The sequence below is a fragment of the Bubalus kerabau genome, chromosome 11 (genome assembly GCF_029407905.1).
Source record: "Bubalus kerabau isolate K-KA32 ecotype Philippines breed swamp buffalo chromosome 11, PCC_UOA_SB_1v2, whole genome shotgun sequence".
In the NCBI taxonomy this organism is placed as follows: Eukaryota; Metazoa; Chordata; class Mammalia; order Artiodactyla; family Bovidae; genus Bubalus; species Bubalus kerabau.
Window position 1 is genome coordinate 107,437,464 of NC_073634.1, and position 18,542 is coordinate 107,456,005.

The window sequence follows — 18,542 nt, forward strand, 5'->3', positions numbered from 1 at the left end:
GGTCCCCCAACACGTGTCCATCACCGCGAACTCGGCTGCTCCTCCTCCTCAAAATCAATACGGACAAGGAACAGTCATTCAGGCAGGATCAATTTTCCTGCACCACATTCATCTCTTCTAATTCACTCAGGGCACCGAGGTTAAAAATAGGCTGCCAGGGACACCAGACGGAGAGCTGTGTTCCGGCATCTGAACTCGGGACAGAAAAATCTCAAAAATGCAGACACGGTCACTTCTCTCCATTCTGCAAAATGTCTGTTATCCAGAACCTGTTGAAAACTTGTGGGAGGGACGGATAAATTAGGCGTTTGGGATTAAGAGATACACACACTATATATAAAACAACCAACCAAGACCTACTGTGCAGCACAGGGAACTATACTCAGCATTGCAACAACCAAAAGGAAGAGTCTGGAAAAACACACATGCATGCATGTATCACTGAAGCACAGTCCTTGGTACCTGAAAATAACCCAGCTCTGCAAGTCAGCGCGACCTCAGTTAAAAACAGACAGACAAGCTTGAGTGGTGAATGAGCCGCTTCACGCCTTTAACGTGCTAACTTTACCCCCGTTCACAGGGCCTCGTTATCGAGCCATGAGGATGCTCATAAGCCTGCTCTCTACATTTATAGGTCTTTTCAATTATGAAGATGCTTCTCAGCCATTATTTAATTCAGGTCGATGAGCACCAAGAAACATAGGTTCGGGCATATTACACGAAATTATAAAATAGTAGCACTGAAATTTCATTTCGTGCATGTTCCACGTTCCAGGAGAGGGGGAAATAAAAGAAACAGCAAAGAAGTGAGTTTTGTTTTTTGTTTTTTTTTTTAAGAAGTGAGTTTTTTTAAAAAGCAAAAAGTCATATATTTGTTCAATTTGGCAATTAAGATGAAAAGATGATCAGATTCGACTGTTTTAATCTACACTTATCCTAAGGCCGAGTCTGCACTGGTAGGTGACTCCCGGAATCCGGGGGACACAGAGGCACCAACTAACTAACTGTCCACTGGCCTCACAGTCCAGGTGGGGAGACCGACGGGGAGGCAGTTACGTCTGAGATGCAGACCCGTCTAACCTGGAGGGATGTCACTTGCGTGGGGTGACAATCTCTGGTCTCCAACCGCTCTGTCCCTTTGGCCAACACTGCATGGAAATTCCACCACTGCCCCGCTGATTCTCAGCTGAGGCATCGCCTCCAAGTGTGAGTCTCCTGAGCAGGCAGAGGGCAGATACATTACAAGCCTTGGGCATCTGCTAACACAGATGAGTTACTGCTGGGCCCGGCTGGCCCAGTGCATCTGACGGCCACGGGAACTGAACAGAGAAAAAGGCAATGGCAGGTGTGGGGTCAGGAGGGGGAGGGGTGAACATGAGGCCCCCGAGGGTCTGAAGGGTCCTGGGGCACAGGGCGGTGACCTGCCCAACGGGGCACGGATCCTGGTCTCTATTTTCTCCTGTAACAGGAGCTGGATCCACCCAGTTATGCCCTGGCCCTCGGAGCTCAGCGGGACCCCATGGCCCCTACAAACCATCCCACGGGGCTGAGGCCAGGATCAGAGCCTGGTGCACTTGACCTAAACTCCAGTCCCACCTCCTATGGTCCTGGAAAAGGAACTCAAGGCCCTGAAAAAACCTGAAAGGGACTCTCAATCACCCAGGCCGAATTCTATCGTGTCAGGCCATCTCAGTTCCAGCCTGAGTCTTTTCTCAGCATCACGCAGACCCACAGAGCCTTGTCTGGAAGTTCCCAGCTATCAGAGGCTGCGCTTCGTGGAGATACTGCGCGTCCCCACCACGCTACGGCGGTCTGTGCACACGACCACGCTCAGGCAACGCTGGACCAGGGCTGGCGCATCCCCTTCTCCTCCAGCTCAGGCTCTCATCGTAGGATCCTGACTCTCCTGAAAGCAGCCCCCTCGGGGGGAAGCAGTCAGGCGAGTCTGAGATGGACCCTCAGCCCTCGGCAGGGCTCTGGCAGCTCTGGGGAAGAGAACCTAGACCTCAGTTTCCCCACCTGCAAACTGGGGATAAGGCCAAGCCCCGAACTGGGGATAAAGTACGTTGCTGGAAGAATCAGCCTCAACGGAGCTGACAAGCATGGCAGATGCTCACTAATGGCCATGGCCCAGCACCCCACGAGGGGAGGAGAAGGTCAACCAGACTGTACTTAGCACGGTGGTCCAGGCTCAATAAACAGACGCTGTCAGCATCAAAGTCATCAGATATCCTGAAACACATCCGATCAGACAGTCGGGAGGCGAGTGCCAGCACGGATTTGTCCTCGGCGGGCTTCAGCGAACACCCTTCTCTGTCTAATTGTCCAGGAGAGTGTGGAGGACGGTGTGAGCAGAGGAGTCCCGGGCCACGGCAGAGCCAAGGAGGCCCCCACCCCTCCGGATCGCACCCAGGCCACCGTGAGACCCCAGAGCCCCATTCAGCTGACGCTACGTGGATGCTGGGCAGCCCCGAGCCCACGTCCCAGGGCAGCCCCCTCCGCTCTCCCCCTTTGCTCTGGCAGCAGCTGTATGGGCAGATGCTAAATCCTGACAATTACTCTGGCCCTCACAATGGCCCGAGACCCTCCAGGAGGCCCCGAGCCTGGCCTGCTGCCTCCCTGAGACAGCAGAAACCTCCCCTCCCGCTGAGACCCCAGGCCCGCGCCCCGCTGCCCCAGGAGCCTCGCCCGCCAACCTCGATTTGGGTACAGAAAGTCAGCTGCTTAGAAGAGCTTCCCCCACGCCCCCCGCCACGTGCGGAAAAATCACAGAAGAGCAAACGGACTCTCCGCTTTCTGCCTCCGGCGAGCCTGTGCGTTTACGGTGGACATAAACCGTCGTGACTGACAGTGTGATGTGCGTTCAGCCCCGGGCCGGCTGACGCTGAGCAGCAAGATCCCCGACCACCACTAAACTGTTACTAGGAAACCAAGCCCGGCATCTCCTGACCTCCGTCCACATCAGTCGGGGGGCGGCGGGGTGGCCAGGACAGTGGGCTTTGGAGGGCCTGGCGAAGCTGGCTGTGGGCTGGATGGGCTGCACGTGGGGACAGACAGACAGACAGACAAGGCACTGCTCACACTAGGAGGCAGGCCTCACCTGCCCTCAGCCGACCCTCGCCCAATACTCGGACTCCCTACAGGAGCAGACAGCAGGGCCTGAGACGGCAAGATGGTCCCCGAGGTTGCAAAGCCATTCGAGGGTGCCTCTAGACGGCACCACTGTGGCTGCGAGATTCCCAAAGCGGGCTGGGCTCGCCCGGCTCTGTGCTTCCTGCCAGAAGCCCCTCTTTCTCAGGGATTCTTTCGAAGCAGCAGGAGAATCTCCCCACCATTCAGACTTGGTCACAAAGATGAAGCCCAGGCTCCTGACCGGGCCAAGCAGCAGATGGCTCCGGGTTTTAGTCCCTCCTTGGTCGAGTAGAGCTATTTCAAATCCTGAAATGATGCTGTGAAAGTGCTGCACTCAATATGCCAGCAAATTTGGAAAACTCAGCAGTGGCCACAGGACTGGAAAAGGTCAGTTTTCATTCCAATCCCAAAGAAAGGCAATGCCAAAGAATGCTCAAACTACCGCACAATTGCACTCATCTCACACGCTAGTAAAGTCATGCTCAAAATTCTACAAGCCAGGCTTCAGCGATACGTGAACCATGAACTTCCTGATGTTCAAGCTGGTTTTAGAAAAGGCAGAGGAACCAGAGATCAAATTGCCAACATCTGCTGGATCATGGGAAAAGCAAGAGGGTTCCAGAAAAACATCTATTTCTGCTGTACTGACTGTGCCACAGCCTTGGACTGTGTGGATCACAATAAACTGTGGAAAATTCTGAAAGAGATGGGAATACCAGATCACCTGACCTGCCTGTTGAGAAATCTGTATGCAGGTCAGGAAGCAACAGTTAGAACTGGACATGAAACAACAGACTGGTTCCAAATAGGAAAAGGAGTACGTCAAGGCTGTATATTGTCACCCTGCTTATTTAACTTATATGCAGAGTACATCATGAGAAATGCTGGACTGGAAGAAACACAAGCTGGAATCAAGATTGCCGGGAGAAATATCAATAACCTCAGATATGCAGATGACACCACCCTTATGGCAGAAAGTGAAGAGGAACTCAAAAGCCTCTTGATGAGAGTGAAAGTGGAGAGTGAAAAAGTTGGCTTAAAGCTCAACATTCAGAAAACGAAGATCATGGCATCCGGTCCCATCACGTCATGGGAAATAGATGGGGAAACAGTGGAAACAGTGTCAGACTTTATTTTTTGGGGCTCCAAAATCACTGCAGATGGTGACTGCAGCCGTGAAATTAAAGGACGCTTACTCCTTGGAAGGAAAGTTATGACCAACCTAGAGAGCATATTCAAAAGCAGAGACATTCCTTTGCCAACAAAGATTCGTCTAGTCAAGGCTATGGTTTTTCCTGTGGTCATGTATGGATGTGAGAGTTGGACTGTGAAGAAAGCTGAGCGCCGAAGAATTGATGCTTTTGATCTGTGGTGTTGGAGAAGACTCTTGAGAGTCCCTTGGACTGCAAGGAGATCCAACTGGTCCATTCTGAAGGAGATCAGCCCTGGGATTTCTTTGGAGGGAATGATGCTGAAGCTGAAACTCCAGTACTTTGGCCACCTCATGTGAAGAGTTGACTCATTGGAAAAGACTCTGATGCTGGGAGGGATTGGGGGCAGGAGGAGAAGGGGACGACAGAGGATGAGATGCTTGGATGGCATCACTGACTTGATGGACATGAGTCTGAGTGAACTCCGGGAGTTGGTGATGGACAGGGATGCCTGGCGTGCTGCGATTCATGGGGTCGCAAAGAGTTGGACACGACTTAGCAACTGAACTGTACTGAACTGGTCAAGTAAAGAGTGCTGTGTGATCTCAGGCAAATCACTTACCCACTCTGAGCCATAACTTCTTCAACTACAAAATGACTCGATTGGACATGAGTTTGAGCAAGCTCCGGGAGTTGGTGATGGACAGGGAAGCCTGGCGTGCTGCAGGCCATGGGGTCGCAAAGAGTAGACACAACTGAGCAACTGAACTGAACTGAACTGGACTACAAAACAGGGACAGGACCAGTGACCCTGCGGTGTCCTGAAGGCTGAGATAATGGGTGGCACTCAGGCACTGGGCCTTGCACTCGGGGGGCCCTCTGAACTGCCTGGAACCACTGCTTGGCTCCTGAATATAACAGTAACAGATGTTAGGGCCTCGGCCCCTGCCACGGTGTGCAGGGCCCAGCTCAAGCAGCTGCCTTTTCTCTGCTCTGCTCCGTTCGGGGTGGCCCTCATGAGGAGCTCACCTCAGGGGCCTGGGGGACCCCAAGTGCAAGAAGATAATGGCAACACCATGGCAACACTGACCCAGGTGGACCTCTCGTCTCCTGGGGAAGGGGCACCTCCTTCAGTCTTCTGGGGTTGGAGATGGCTTCTTGGAGGAGGTGACCTCTGGGCTGGGTTTTATAGGATGAATTAGAGTTTGGCGACCAATAGAGCAGATGTTATGTACCCGACAGGGTTTTTTTAGAGTTAAGTCCAACATGTTAGGCTTATTCATATTTTGAGCACTATTTTTTAAGGGCTACTGTGCGTCGAGTCTGTGCTGCGCATGGGGGAAGTAACGTACAAGGGGCCTCGTCTCTATCCTCAGGGGGTCCGGAAGTCAGCATCCGGAAAGCGATTTGAAGAGGCCTTCATTAGACAGACTGCAAACATCTCCTCCTGGCCACTGCCCAGCTGGTCCCCGCTTTTTCTTGAAAAGAGCACAATGAATGCCTACCTCCTCCACATCGGCCTCCCCACCCTGCGGAGACTGTTAAATCGGACCACGGAATCGCTGCAACAGCCTTGGTCCTGAAAGGACTCGTGCTTAACTAGGTATTAAAAATAAAAATCCATCCAGGTCTGTCTCGTGTCTGCTGGCCTGTGTGATTTGACTATCTAGCCAGGACGGAGTGGCACGGGGCATCCGCTCTGCGGGCACTTGGGAGGCCCCTCAGACTCACTCCAGCACAGAGAATGAACACGCTTCCTTCCTGGAGTGCTGGGCTTCAAGGTCACTGATGCCCTGGACCCCCAGGGCACGCAGGCCCTGTGAAACAGCTCAGGCCCAGGTGCCAAGAGGTCAAGACATCCCTGGAGGGCAGGACAGGAAGCGGCGCAGAGCAGAGCTCAGGGCTGTCAGCCCGCCGGCCACCTCCATAGCCAGGAGGTGGGGGAGCTACGAGCCTATTCACTGGGCAGGGTGTGGATGGGCTGCCCCTGCCCGGCCGTCCAACAGCCGGTTCTGGGAGGGCAGGGAGCGTCGGGCAGCTGGTCTAGACCACAGGGGCAGGAGGGCCGCTGGGCTGCACACACACACGGTGACTTTGGGGCCCAGACGGCTGACCCTCGGGTCCTGAGTAACAGACACAGCCTACCCCCAGCGTCTCCAGGACCTCAGCCCCAAATAAGGCAGCGGCCGGCCTGGTGGGGGTGGGGGCATGCTTCCTAAGTCACATCTCAGCAAACCCTCTGCAGCTTCTGTACTCTTGCAGTACCCCTTCCTCCAGGAAGCCCTCCTGGTCTCCTGGCCTGTCGAGGTCTGACCCCCGGTCATCACTGCTCGGGTAGCTGCTCTGGGGTTGGGAGAGCTGAAGAGTGAGAACTGCAGGGGCCAGGTCGCATGGGACTCTACCCAGCCGCCCTGGGGGACGGCCAGGACTTCTAAGTGGGACCCACTTCAAAGCCACTCTGCCCCTTAGCTGCTGGGCTCAGCGTGGGGACAGACCCCCATGTGCCCTGTGAACACTGGCTTCAGCTCCACCATCCTGCCAGTCCCATAGCCCAGGCTGGGCTTCCAGATTTACAAGCGGGTGAGAGCGGTGGGTGAGAGCCCCCCAACAGGGCCGCAGGGACCACATGCTGCCAAGGAGATGCCAGCCCAGGACCGCACCTGCCCTGCATACAGTCGGCGCTCCCTAAGTGCTTACTGTACAGACGAAAACCTGAACAGCCAGAGGCGTAGGCCGCTGGACCAGCACCCGAGTGGCCCCGTCCAGCAAGGACCACAGGAGAGACAAGGCATTCCTATGACCGGCCGTCACCCCCCGAGCAGCCTGGAGCCAGTGTCCCTGGCTCCAGGAGGCAGGTGGCAGGGCAGGGTGAGGTGTCCCAGGCACCCAGGGCTTGGGGCACCCTGCCTGTCCCCATCCTGCGGGAAGAGGGCAGCCGCGGACACCCCCACTTTCGGGGGCCTTACGGTTAGCCCACTTTGGGCTGTGGTGGGGTCTGCATCCTGCAGGAGTGGGCTGTTTTTCCGAAGTCAGATTTGTCCTCTCGGAGAAGCAATTCTTTCAGAGAAACATGAGGCGTGCCCAAACCCAGGGACACATCCAGGCCTCGCACTTGGAGGGTCCCCCACACGTGCAGGTCTCTGGCTCGACGTCGACCTTTCATACAAGGCGGCCTGAACATAAGGGAATTCTCGTCACAGCTGGGAGAGCTGGGCAGGCCAGCTAGGTTGCTGGGAGGGGTGGGCCTCAGCTTGCCCTCGTGTGAGGGTCACAGTCAGGCAGAGCGACAGGTCCTTGTCCCCTGCAGGGACGGGCTGGCCAGAGGAGCGTGGCCTCCGCCCTCCCAGCAGGTGGCCCCCGCCTCGCTCCCCAGGGACGAGGAAGACCAGCTCCCAGAGCATGCCCAAAGCCCTCGAGGTGCCTCAACTCAGAAACGCCTACATTTTACGCATCTTCAAAAAATCACCCCAACGAGGCTAACATGACACGTTTAAAGCTGTGGAGTCATTTTATGACGCGATAAAACATGCAGCTCTACATCTGAGGATGAATTATGTCCCCTGCCATGTCCAGTTGGATTTGCTCAAGCCTGAAAATCACTTCAATCCCGAGGAAAGGGAACCTTCCCGGTGGCCGGGAGCGGGCTCCTAGATCAGGAAACTGCAGCTCCTTCCAGCTCGAGGGTCCACGGATGACCTGGGCCAACGCTTTCACCCTAGGGAGGGAGGAAGTGAGCCCCGAGAAGGAGCTACTGTGCCCGGAGAGACAGGAGGCTGCCACAAGAGCCGCACGTGGCCAAGGTGGACACTTGGGCTGCATGGCGCTCCGTCGCCAGCCCGCCAGGACGACCTCCGGGCCCCCTCTCCTCGCGGGGCGCCGCCAGCCCTGAAGCACACCCGGCTGGGGGTCTCTACAGGCCTTCCGACGTGGGCCGCGCCTTCCCAGGTGTGAGGGTGGTCCTCCCAGGGAGCCCCAGGGAGCTTCGGTAATTCTGATTTCTTGTCAACACCTTGCAGCTTCTCAAACCTGCCGTGCCTCCACGGGGCAATACCAGGCCACGTCTCTGAGACGGGAGCCTGGGGTCCTGGGCAGGCGGATCCTGTCTTGCTCTTCCTCACCGTGCCCCACCTCCCGCTTTCGGGGGCCACCCGCCCTGCCGGGCCTTAGCAAAGCTGCTCCTTCCGCTGGGACGCCAGCCCTGCCTCCGGCCACTTCCCATGTGGACTCTAAGACTCAGGTGTCACCTCCTCCCGGAAGCCTCCGCTGATTTCGAGGCTGGCGTCCACCCGGCCCTACTCTGAGCTCCTATGGTCAACAATCTCATACATGTTTTTCTCCTGTGTGCAAGTCTGGCTCCCAGCCCTGCAGGGGGCCGGGGGCTCCTCTAGGGCAGATACTTAACTACAAGCCCACCCAGGAGCTGGGCAGCTCTGAGAAGCTGTGGCAGGCGGCTCCAGGCCCCTGGGAGCACCTGGAAAGAAGCAGTGGGTAGCGGGAGGGATGAGCCATCAGGCAAATGCAAGGCACCAATCATCAGGGCAGTTTAAAAACAGGCCTCTCATGTGAGGCTCAGTTTGCTTGACAGAGCGTTCCTTTAAGTGGCAATATTTTGTGCTAATTTTTCCGGCCAGCTGCTCTATTATTTGATGATACACTCTTCAAGGATCTCAGAAGTGAGCTCTGAGTGCTTGAGAACATAATCTCAGCTCAGTGCCATCCGCTCACACAGAGCCCGCAGAGCGGTGCTGTGGCTCTGAGACGGGGCTGCCCACACGGGGTCACCGAGCCACGTGTGCTGTGGGCCACCTCTTACATCAACGATCACGGGCTGAACTAGGGGATATTTTGGATACGCTGGGTCCAGTAAAAGTATACTCTTAAAATTCATTTGTGTACGCTCAGTCGCTCTGTTGTGTCTGACTCTGTGACCCCATGGACTGTGGCCTGCCAGGCTCCTCTGTCTATGGGATTTCCCAGGCAAGAGTACTGGAGTGGGTTGTCATTTCCTCCTCCAGGGGATCTTCCTGACCCAGTGATCAAACCCACATCTCCTGCGCTGGCAGGCAGATTCTTTACCACTGAGCCACCTGTTTCTTTTTTTTTTTTTTTTCTGATGCAGCTACTAGAAAATTAACGATCACCAGGCAACTCGTGTTTGATTTCTCCTGGACAATGCCGCCACGGCCGTCGCAGGGGCGTCTCTCCTTTCCCTCTGCAGTTCCCGAAAGTGTGCGGTAACCAGCTGCTGGCTGAACGCACACACGACCCACTGACAGAACGGAAGCATTCTTGGGGCCGCACACACCTGGCGGTCCCTCCCTGGGGCCCCAGACCTTCCACGGGGCTCCGGCCACCCGTGGAGCCGGAGCTGGACTTTCTCCAAACAGCTGCAAAGCGTCCGAGGTCTGGCAGAGCAGCAGGGCCCTTAGAGACACAAGGTGACCATCCTTTCCGACACCTGGTCAGAGCCCAGAGGAAAGAATGAGCCAGTTCTGCTGGAAACGTCACCCCCTCGTTCCCCATCACCGCTGGGCATCAGATCCAGGCCACCACCCGGCCCCCGCCCCCAGGAGAGGCCAGATAAGAAAAGACATTTCTGTTTATGTCATGTAAATTGCCATAATGGATAAATATGAGTCCCAAGTCCGCAGAGACAAGACGCTAGGAAATCTTGATTTTCAGTGAAAGGAGAAGGGGAGGCGGGGAAAGCATGAAAAATTTATTAACCTGGAGCCTCTGGGACCAAACCGCAAGTTAAAGACTCAAATCCATACCCCTTCCCTATAACGTATGATTTACGTTTGCAATAACGGGCGCCATACGGAACTCATTGGATTAAGGAGGCTCACTCTTAATGTCACGGAATAATATTATTGAACCGCGCAAAGCCTCCCGTGAGGGAGGAGTTTCATCCTGTGTGTTGGTCTGAGGGGTCAGGCAGCAGTGGAACTGGGGGAGGAAGGGGGAGACAGGTGTGTGCCCAACACACCGCACAGGAATCCTCAAACCTGGACAGGCCCCCGGGACCAGGCAGGGACCCCCGGGGGCGGCAGCAGAGCAGGGGGCCTGGTGGGAACTCAGGAGGCTGTACAAGGTGGGCCCTGCTGTCATGGAACCCGCAGCCTCTGCTGACCACTAAGGCATGTTTCCGGAGGACACGGACCCCTAACTTTGGCTTGAGGGTGACTCTGGAGAAATGGCCTGACACTCAGCACTGGGCAGGGGCTCCCCCGGGGTCCCCGGGCCCCACATCCACAGAGCTAGCCCCAGAGGGAGTCAGTTAGGTTCGGTTCAGTCACTGAGTCGTGTCCGACTCTTTGCAACCCCATGAATCACAGCACGCCAGCCTCCCTGTCCATCACCAACTCCCAGAGTTCACCCAGACTCATGTCCATCAAGTCACTGATGCCATTCAGCCATCTCATCCTCTGTCGTCCCCTTCTCCTCCTGCCCCCAATCCCTCCCAGCATCAGAGTCTTTTCCAATGAGTCAACTCTTCACATGAGGTGGCCAAAGTACTGGAGTTTCAGCTTCAGCATCATTCCCTCCAAAGAAATCCCAGGGCTGATCTCCTTCAGAATGGACCAGTTGGATCTCCTTGCAGTCCAAGGGACTCTCAAGAGTCTTCTCCAACACCACAGATCAAAAGCATCAATTCTTCGGCGCTCAGCTTTCTTCACAGTCCAACTCTCACATCCATACATGACCACAGGAAAAACCATAGCCTTGACTAGACGAATCTTTGTTGGCAAAGGAATGTCTCTGCTTTTGAATATGCTCTCTAGGTTGGTCATAACTTTCCTTCCAAGGAGTAAGCGTCCTTTAATTTCACGGCTGCAGTCACCATCTGCAGTGATTTTGGAGCCCCAAAAAATAAAGTCTGACACTGTTTCCACTGTTTCCCCATCTATTTCCCATGAAGTGATGGGACCGGATGCCATGATCTTCGTTTTCTGAATGTTGACCTTTAAGCCAACTTTTTCACTCTCCACTTTCACTCTCATCAAGAGGCTTTTGAGTTCCTCTTCACTTTCTGCCATAAGGGTGGTGTCATCTGCATATCTGAGGTTATTAATATTTCTCCCAACAATCTTGATTCCAGCTTGTGTTTCTTCCAGTCCAGCATTTCTCATGATGTACTCTGCATATAAGTTAAATAAACAGGGTAACAATATACAGCCTTGATGTACTCCTTTTCCTATTTGGAACCAGTCTGTTGTTCTATGTCCAGTTCTAACTGTTGCTTCCTGACCTGCATACAGATTTCTCAACAGGCAGGTCAGGTGATCTGGTATTCCCATCTCTTTCAGAATTTTCCACAGTTTATTGTGATCCACACAGTCCAAGGCTTTGGCACAGTCAATACAGCAGAAATAGATGTTTTTCTGCAACTCTCTTGCTTTTCCCATGATCCAGCAGATGTTGGCAATTTGATCTCTGGTTCCTCTGCCTTTTCTAAAACCAGCTTGAACATCAGGAAGTTCACGGTTCACGTATTGCTGAAGTCTGGCTTGGAGAATTTTGAGCATGACTTTACTAGCGTGTGAGATGAGTGCAATTGTGCGGTAGTTTGAGCATTCTTTGGCATTGCCTTTCTTTGGGATTGGAATGAAAACTGACCTTTTCCAGTCCTGTGGCCACTGCTGAGTTTTCCAAATTTGCTGGCATATTGAGTGCAGCACTTTCACAGCATCATCTTTCAGGAATTGAAATAGCTCAACTGGAATTCCATCACCTCCACTAGCTTTGTTTGTAGTGATGCTTTCTAAGGCCCACTGGACTTCACATTCCAGGATGTCTGGCTCTAGGTCAGTGATCACACCATCGTGATTATCTGGGTCGTGAAGATCTTTTTTGTACAGTTCTTCTGTGTATTCTTGCCACCTCTTCTTAATATCTTCTGCTTCTGTTAGGTCCATACCATTTCTGTCCTTTATCGAGCCCATCTTTGCATGAAATGTCCCCTTGGTATCTCTAATTTTCTTGAAGAGATCTCTAGTCTTTCCCATTCTGTTGTTTTCCTCTATTTCTTTGCAATGAGTCAAGAGGCATCAAACTGGGGTCTCGACACAGCAAGTGCACAGGGGTCCCACTCCCGCTGTGACCACAGCTCTCACTCAGTGTGAGCCGTATGACGCAGGAGAGGGAGGCCGCGAGGCTCCCCAGAAGCAGCGGCCGGCTATCGGGGAACAGAGGAACGTCTGCCGACAAACGGGAACGAGTCCCCTTGGCAGGTCGTCGCCTGGCCTGAGGGCCGTGGGCCCACCACCTCGTGAGACAAGCGGGCCCCCCGCCACGGCCCAGGCAAACCCGTGATCTCTCTGCCTCAGTTCCCCGCCAGCCACGTGGAACAGTCCACACGGCCCCGCACCAGGCCACCGCCAATGTTGAAGAAGCCAACCTTCTATTCCAGAAGAGCCCCCACCCAGGGACTCCCGCCAGTCCCTGGGGAGGGCTCCGGATCCCTCAGGTGAAACGGCCGCTGGGGTGGCCGGGCCAGGCTGCATGTGACGGCCCAGGCAGTCCTTGGAGAGGGAAAGGCGGGGACAGAGGCAGGCCAGACCAAGGCTTCGGGAAGCAGGGGACATCCCGGTGGCTCCAGGAGGCCCCAGCCTGGAGCCTCAGTCCAGCCCCGGCCCCTGTCAGGCCGAGAGACAACCCTGAATCACCAGCCGCCCCTGCTCGTGGCCTGTGCTCCCGGGGGCCCAGCTTCTGGAAAAGCGCCTTCCTTCCCCGGAGCGGCCTCGCCCGCCCGGGGAGGCGTGGGCCCAGCCCCACCCCGACAGCAGCACTGAGCCCGGCCCTCCTGGCGCCTGGCCTTGGGGAGGAAGCCACAGCCATGCCACCACGGGAACGCGAGTGAAGCACTGTGATCCTCTGGCGGGGGGAGCGCGACCCCCAGCCCTGCGCAGACGGCTGAGGCGGGCTCCCGTCCCGGGGAGACCCCCCCAGCCCCCCTTCCCTCCCGTCCCCCGCCAGCTCCTTACTCTGCCAGCTCCTCCAGGCTGCGGTACACGTCCTCGTCATTCTCCGTGGTCTCCTCCGAGGGGAAGGGCCTGCGGAGACAGACAGGGGGCGGTGAGCGGGTCATGGAAGGAAACAGGTGCATATGACTCGGTGTGTGAGACGGGGCCCTCTGAGTGCAGATGCCGAGCGGGAGGACCCCACGCCCAGCCTGGCCCCAGGCACCGCGGAGCTTGGCCCTTCCATTCAGGCCCCGGAGCACCTGCTGGCAAATGAGGGAACCAGGTCAGGGATGCGGGAAGCTTCCATCTGAGTTACGGTCCTACCTTCACACGTCAGGGGTTCCAGACACAGGGACCCGGGCCCCCCCTGCGTGCCTCGTGGTGGAGCGTGAGAGCCTGTCTTTAGGAGATGGGGGTCAGGGTGCGAACCCAGACTTTTCTGGACTTGAGACCCTTTATTTCTTCCATGAAGACCTCCCGGTTCTGTATTTGGGGGATGCCCAGGGTCCCTGCAAACCCTGTGACCCTAGGATGCACCTGGGAGGATTAGGAGATGGGACGGGGCGTCAGAAAGCTTCCCAGCGTGGCGGGGGCGGCCAGGGTCCTCACCAGCAGACAGGGGCCCCCTGGGCCGTTCGGAATCTGTGGAAGAACTCACGGGGAGGAAAAGGGGGTTCACAGGGAAAGCGGGGGCTCAGCCACACCTGTCACTACTGCAGAACGAACCTGGGCCTGACTCCCAGAAAAGGGGCGGAGCCAACCCCCGCTGCCCAGGGCCTGAGACGGGGGTGACGTGGAGCCCTGGGCCCGGCCGGGCTCACGGGAAGGATCACGGGTGCCGCACCACCTGCAGGACGTCCGCTCGGGGAGGGTGGGTGAACCCCGGCTCTGTCACCCCCTCTACCGCCATCCAGAGACTGATAGGAGGTGATCCCAGCTCCCAAACTGGAGGAAACGGGACAGGTCCGCAAACGGGACAGCGTGATCTGGGTAAAGAAGCAATGGGTGGAGGTGGGGGCCACACCCACACCCGGCCCCCTAGGCATCCCCCAGCACAGGGAGCCACTAAGCCGTGAGCTGGAGATCTGGGTTCCGCCCAGCTCCATCACAGACCTGCATGGCCCCGTGTCTGAGGTCCCAAGGCAGATCTGCCAGACCAGGGGTCCCCATCACCTACGGCTTCCTGGCAACAGCTTGCGACGTGGCCCAGCCCGACCTCTCTGTAGATGGGCTCCCCTCCTCCCTCCCATCACCATGACAACAGCATCCCCCACCGGGCATCACAAGAAGGAAGGAGGACAGATGTGTATCTTCAGGTCATGGGGAGAGCCACAGGCCATCAGACGCCTGTGCCCCCAGCAGGACCTGGACCCTCATTGACCCAGCCAGGCTTCCAGCCAGGAAATCCCTCCACGACACAGAGGAACTGGAAGCTGATCCAGATCCCACGGGGTGCTGGAACCGAGCTCTGGTTTCCTAACTGACCCCCGACGGCCGACGGTTCCAGCCCCCACTCTACTGATCACAGAAAATTCCAGGCCAGGCTGAGATGTGACTGTAGGACCCAGAGACGGAGCGCCAGCCCACCCCCACCAGCAGGACACCCTGCTGCCATGACCAGCCTCGCACGGACCCTGTCAGCTGTGTACACTCCACTCTCTGGCAGAAAGAGCTCGTCTGCTCACCCCTGGGGGTGGCTGGCGAGGACCCTTCCCAGAGCAGGGGAGTGCCAGGGTCAGGGGCACAGGCTGGACGAGGCAAAGTGGGCAGGGCCGTGTCTTTTAAACACTGAGAGAGGTCACTACACTGGGGCTGTACTCACAACCCAAGTAACTTTATTCCACGAGCTCCGCGTAGATTTTCTAACAGGGGGGATGCATCTGTGCTCTGCATCATGAAGCTTTCCACTTTCCAGCTCAGGGAGTCGGCAAACCCACGGCACACACATCACCTCTCACCCTGCGGGTGCCCGGACAGACATCATTAATCAACTGCTACACTCCTATCCTTGAAGCCCCCTACAGTCTCTCTTAACACAGGGCTCTGCTCTCAAGCAGATGAGACATTCAGGTGAAACCCACCTGCTCTGCCAGGTGAGCTGAGACACAGGCAGATTAGGAGAGGAAAAGCATTTTTTTATTTTTTATTTTTCACTAAAAAAAATTGCTCTTCACCATGCTCCACGGAGAGCAGGACCTTATTTCAAGCCACTGTGGTCAAAGTGTCGAGTGCTAACCACTGGATTGCCGCAGAATTCCCTTGGACAGGAAACGCTTTGGAGTAAGGCACACCCAGGGGACGGGAACCCTAGGCCCACCGCCGGCACTCTGTGCGACCTTGGACCCGCTACCTACCCTCTCTGACTCTCAGTTCTCTTCCCCTGGAACATGGAGGCAGAAGTAACCCCTTTACAGACCTGTACGCACTGCTGTATTTTAAACGGTTGACCGACAAGGACCTATTTTACAGCCCAGGAACTGCTCGGTGTTATGCGGCAGCCTGGATGGGAGGGGGCTTTGGGGGAGATGGTTACAAGCGTATGTCTGGCTGAGTCCCTTCGCTGTTCACCTGAAACTATCATAACACTGTTAGTCGGCTACACTTACCCCAGTACGAAATAAAAAGTTTTTCAAAGAAACAACCCCTTATTGCGTTGTCCCGAAGGCTGGCTGTAAGATGGGGCCTGTTCTGCACTTATTAGGGCCCCAACACTGGCCGCTGCTATTCCTTATTTCTGCTCAGCCTCATCCTCTCAGCCAGGCCAGTTAATGCCACCCAAGAAAAGTAACTTCTGATGCCTCCATAAGGCCTCAGAGCCCCAGAAAATTTCAGCATCTTGTTTCCTTCCAGACAAACAGGAAGTTCAGTTCAGTTCAGTCGCTCAGTCGTGTCCGACTCTTGGCGACCCCATGAATCCCAGCACGCCAGGCCTCCCTGTCCATCACCAACTCCCAGAGTTCACTCAGACTCACGTCCATCGAGTCGGTGATGCCATCCAGCCATCTCATCCTCTGTCGTCCCCTTCTCCTCCTGCCCCCAATCCCTCCCAACATCAGAGTCTTTTCTAATGAGTCAACTCTTTGCATGAGGTGGCCAAAGTACTGGAGTTTCAGCTTTAGCATCATTCCTTCCAAAGAAATCCCAGGGCTGATCTCCTTCAGAATGGACCGGTTGGATCTCCTTGCAGTCCAAGGGACTCTCAAGAGTCTTCTCCAACACCACAGTTCAAAAGCATCAATTCTTCGGCGCTCAGCCTTCTTCACAGTCCAATTCTCACATCCATACATGACCACAGGAAAAACCATAGCCTTGACTAGACGGACCTTTGTTGGCAAAGGAATGTCTCTGCTTTTGAATATGCTCTCTAGGGTGGTCATAACTTTCCTTCCAAGGAGTGTCTTTTAATTTCATGGCTGCAGTCACCATCTGCAGTGATTTTGTTCTTTTTTTTTTTTTTTTTAAACCTCAAACACTGTATTAGTTTTGCCAAACATCAAAACGAATCCTTGGAGCCCAAAAAAATAAAGTCTGACACTGTTTCCACTGTTTCCCCATCTATTTCCCATGAAGTGATGGGACCGGATGCCATGATCTTCGTTTTCTGAATGTTGACCTTTAAGCCAACTTTTCACTCTCCACTTTCACTCTCATCAAGAGGCTTTTGAGTTCCTCTTCACTTTCTGCCATAAGGGTGGTGTCATCTGCATATCTGAGGTTATTGATATTTCTCCCGGCAATCTTGATTCCAGCTTGTGTTTCTTCCAGTCCAGCATTTCTCATGATGTACTCTGCATGTAAGTTAAATAAACAGGGTAACAAAATACAGCCTTGATGTACTCCTTTTCCTATTTGGACCCAGTCTGTTGTTCCATGTCCAGTTCTAACTGTTGCTTCCTGACCTGCATACAGATTTCTCAACAGGCAGGTCAGGTGATCTGGTATTCCCATCTCTTTCAGAATTTTCCACAGTTTATTGTGATCCACACAGTCCAAGGCTTTGGCAGAGTCAATAAGGCAGAAATACATGTTTTTCTGGAACTCTCTTGTTTTTTCGATCATCCAGTGGATGTTGGCAATTTGATCTCTGGTTCCTCTGCCTTTTCTAAAACCAGCTTGAACATCAGGAAATTCACAGTTCACATATTGTTGAAGCCTGGCTTGTAGAATTTTGAGCATGACTTTACTAGCGTGTGAGATGAGTGCATTTGTGCGGTAGTTTGAGCATTCTTTGGGATTGGAATGAAAACTGACCTTTTCCAGTCCTGTGGCCACTGCTGAGTTTTCCAAATCTGCTGGCATATTGAGTGCAGCACTTTCACAGCATCATCTTTCAGGATTTGGAATAGCTCAACTGGAATTCCATCACCTCCACTAGCTTTGTTTGTAGTGATGCTTTCTAAGGCCCACTGGACTTCACATTCCAGGATGTCTGGCTCTAGGTCAGTGATCACACCATTGTGATTATCTGGGTCGTGAAGATCTTTTTTGTACAGTTCTTCTGTGTATTCTTGCCACCTCTTCTTAATATCTTCTGCTTCTATTAGGTCCATACCATTTCTGTCCTTTATCGAGCCCATCTTTGCATGAAATGTCCCCTTGGTATCTCTAATTTTCTTGAAGAGATCTCTAGTCTTTCCCATTCTGTTGTTTTCCTCTATTTCTTTGCATTGATTGCTGAGGAAGGCTTTCTTATCTCTTCTTGCTATTCTTTGGAATGCTGCATTCAGATGCTTATATCTTTCCTTTTCTCCTTTGCTTTTTGCTTCTCTTCTTTTCACAGCTATTTGTAAGACCTCCCCAGACAGCCATTTTGCTTTTTTACATTTTTTTCCCATGGGGATGGTCTTGATCCCTGTCTCCTGTACAATGTCACGAACTTCAGTCCATAGTTCATCAGGCACTCTATCTATCAGATCTAGGCCCTTAAATCTATTTCTCAGTTCCACTGTATAATCATAAGGGATTTGATTTAGGTCATACCTGAATGGTCTAGTGGTTTTCCCCACTTCCTTCAATTTCAGTCTGAATTTGGCAATAAGGAGTTCATGATCTGAGCCACAGTCAGCTCCCAGTCTTGTTTTTGCTGACTGTATAGAGCTTCTCCATCTTTGGCTGCAAAGAATATAATCAATCTGATTTCGGTGTTGACCATCTGGTGATGTCCATGTGTAGAGTCTTCTCTTGTGTTGTTGCAAGAGGGTGTTTGTTATGACCAGTGCATTTTCTTAGCAAAACTCTATTAGCCTTTGCCCTGCTTCATTCTGTATTCCAAGGCCAAATTTGCCTGTTACTC

General features: G+C 54.2%; 1 protein-coding gene across 2 annotated transcripts in view; it reads right to left on the minus strand.

Moving 5' to 3' along the window:
- Positions 1 to 18,542, minus strand: part of VAV2 (vav guanine nucleotide exchange factor 2) — a 187,869-nt gene that overhangs the window by 51,300 nt on the left and 118,027 nt on the right. For both annotated transcript variants that reach the window (XM_055541592.1, XM_055541591.1), the window contains exon 4: positions 13,271 to 13,339. In XM_055541592.1, coding sequence (XP_055397567.1) covers positions 13,271 to 13,339 — 69 coding nt within the window. The remainder of the gene's footprint in view (positions 1 to 13,270; positions 13,340 to 18,542) is intronic.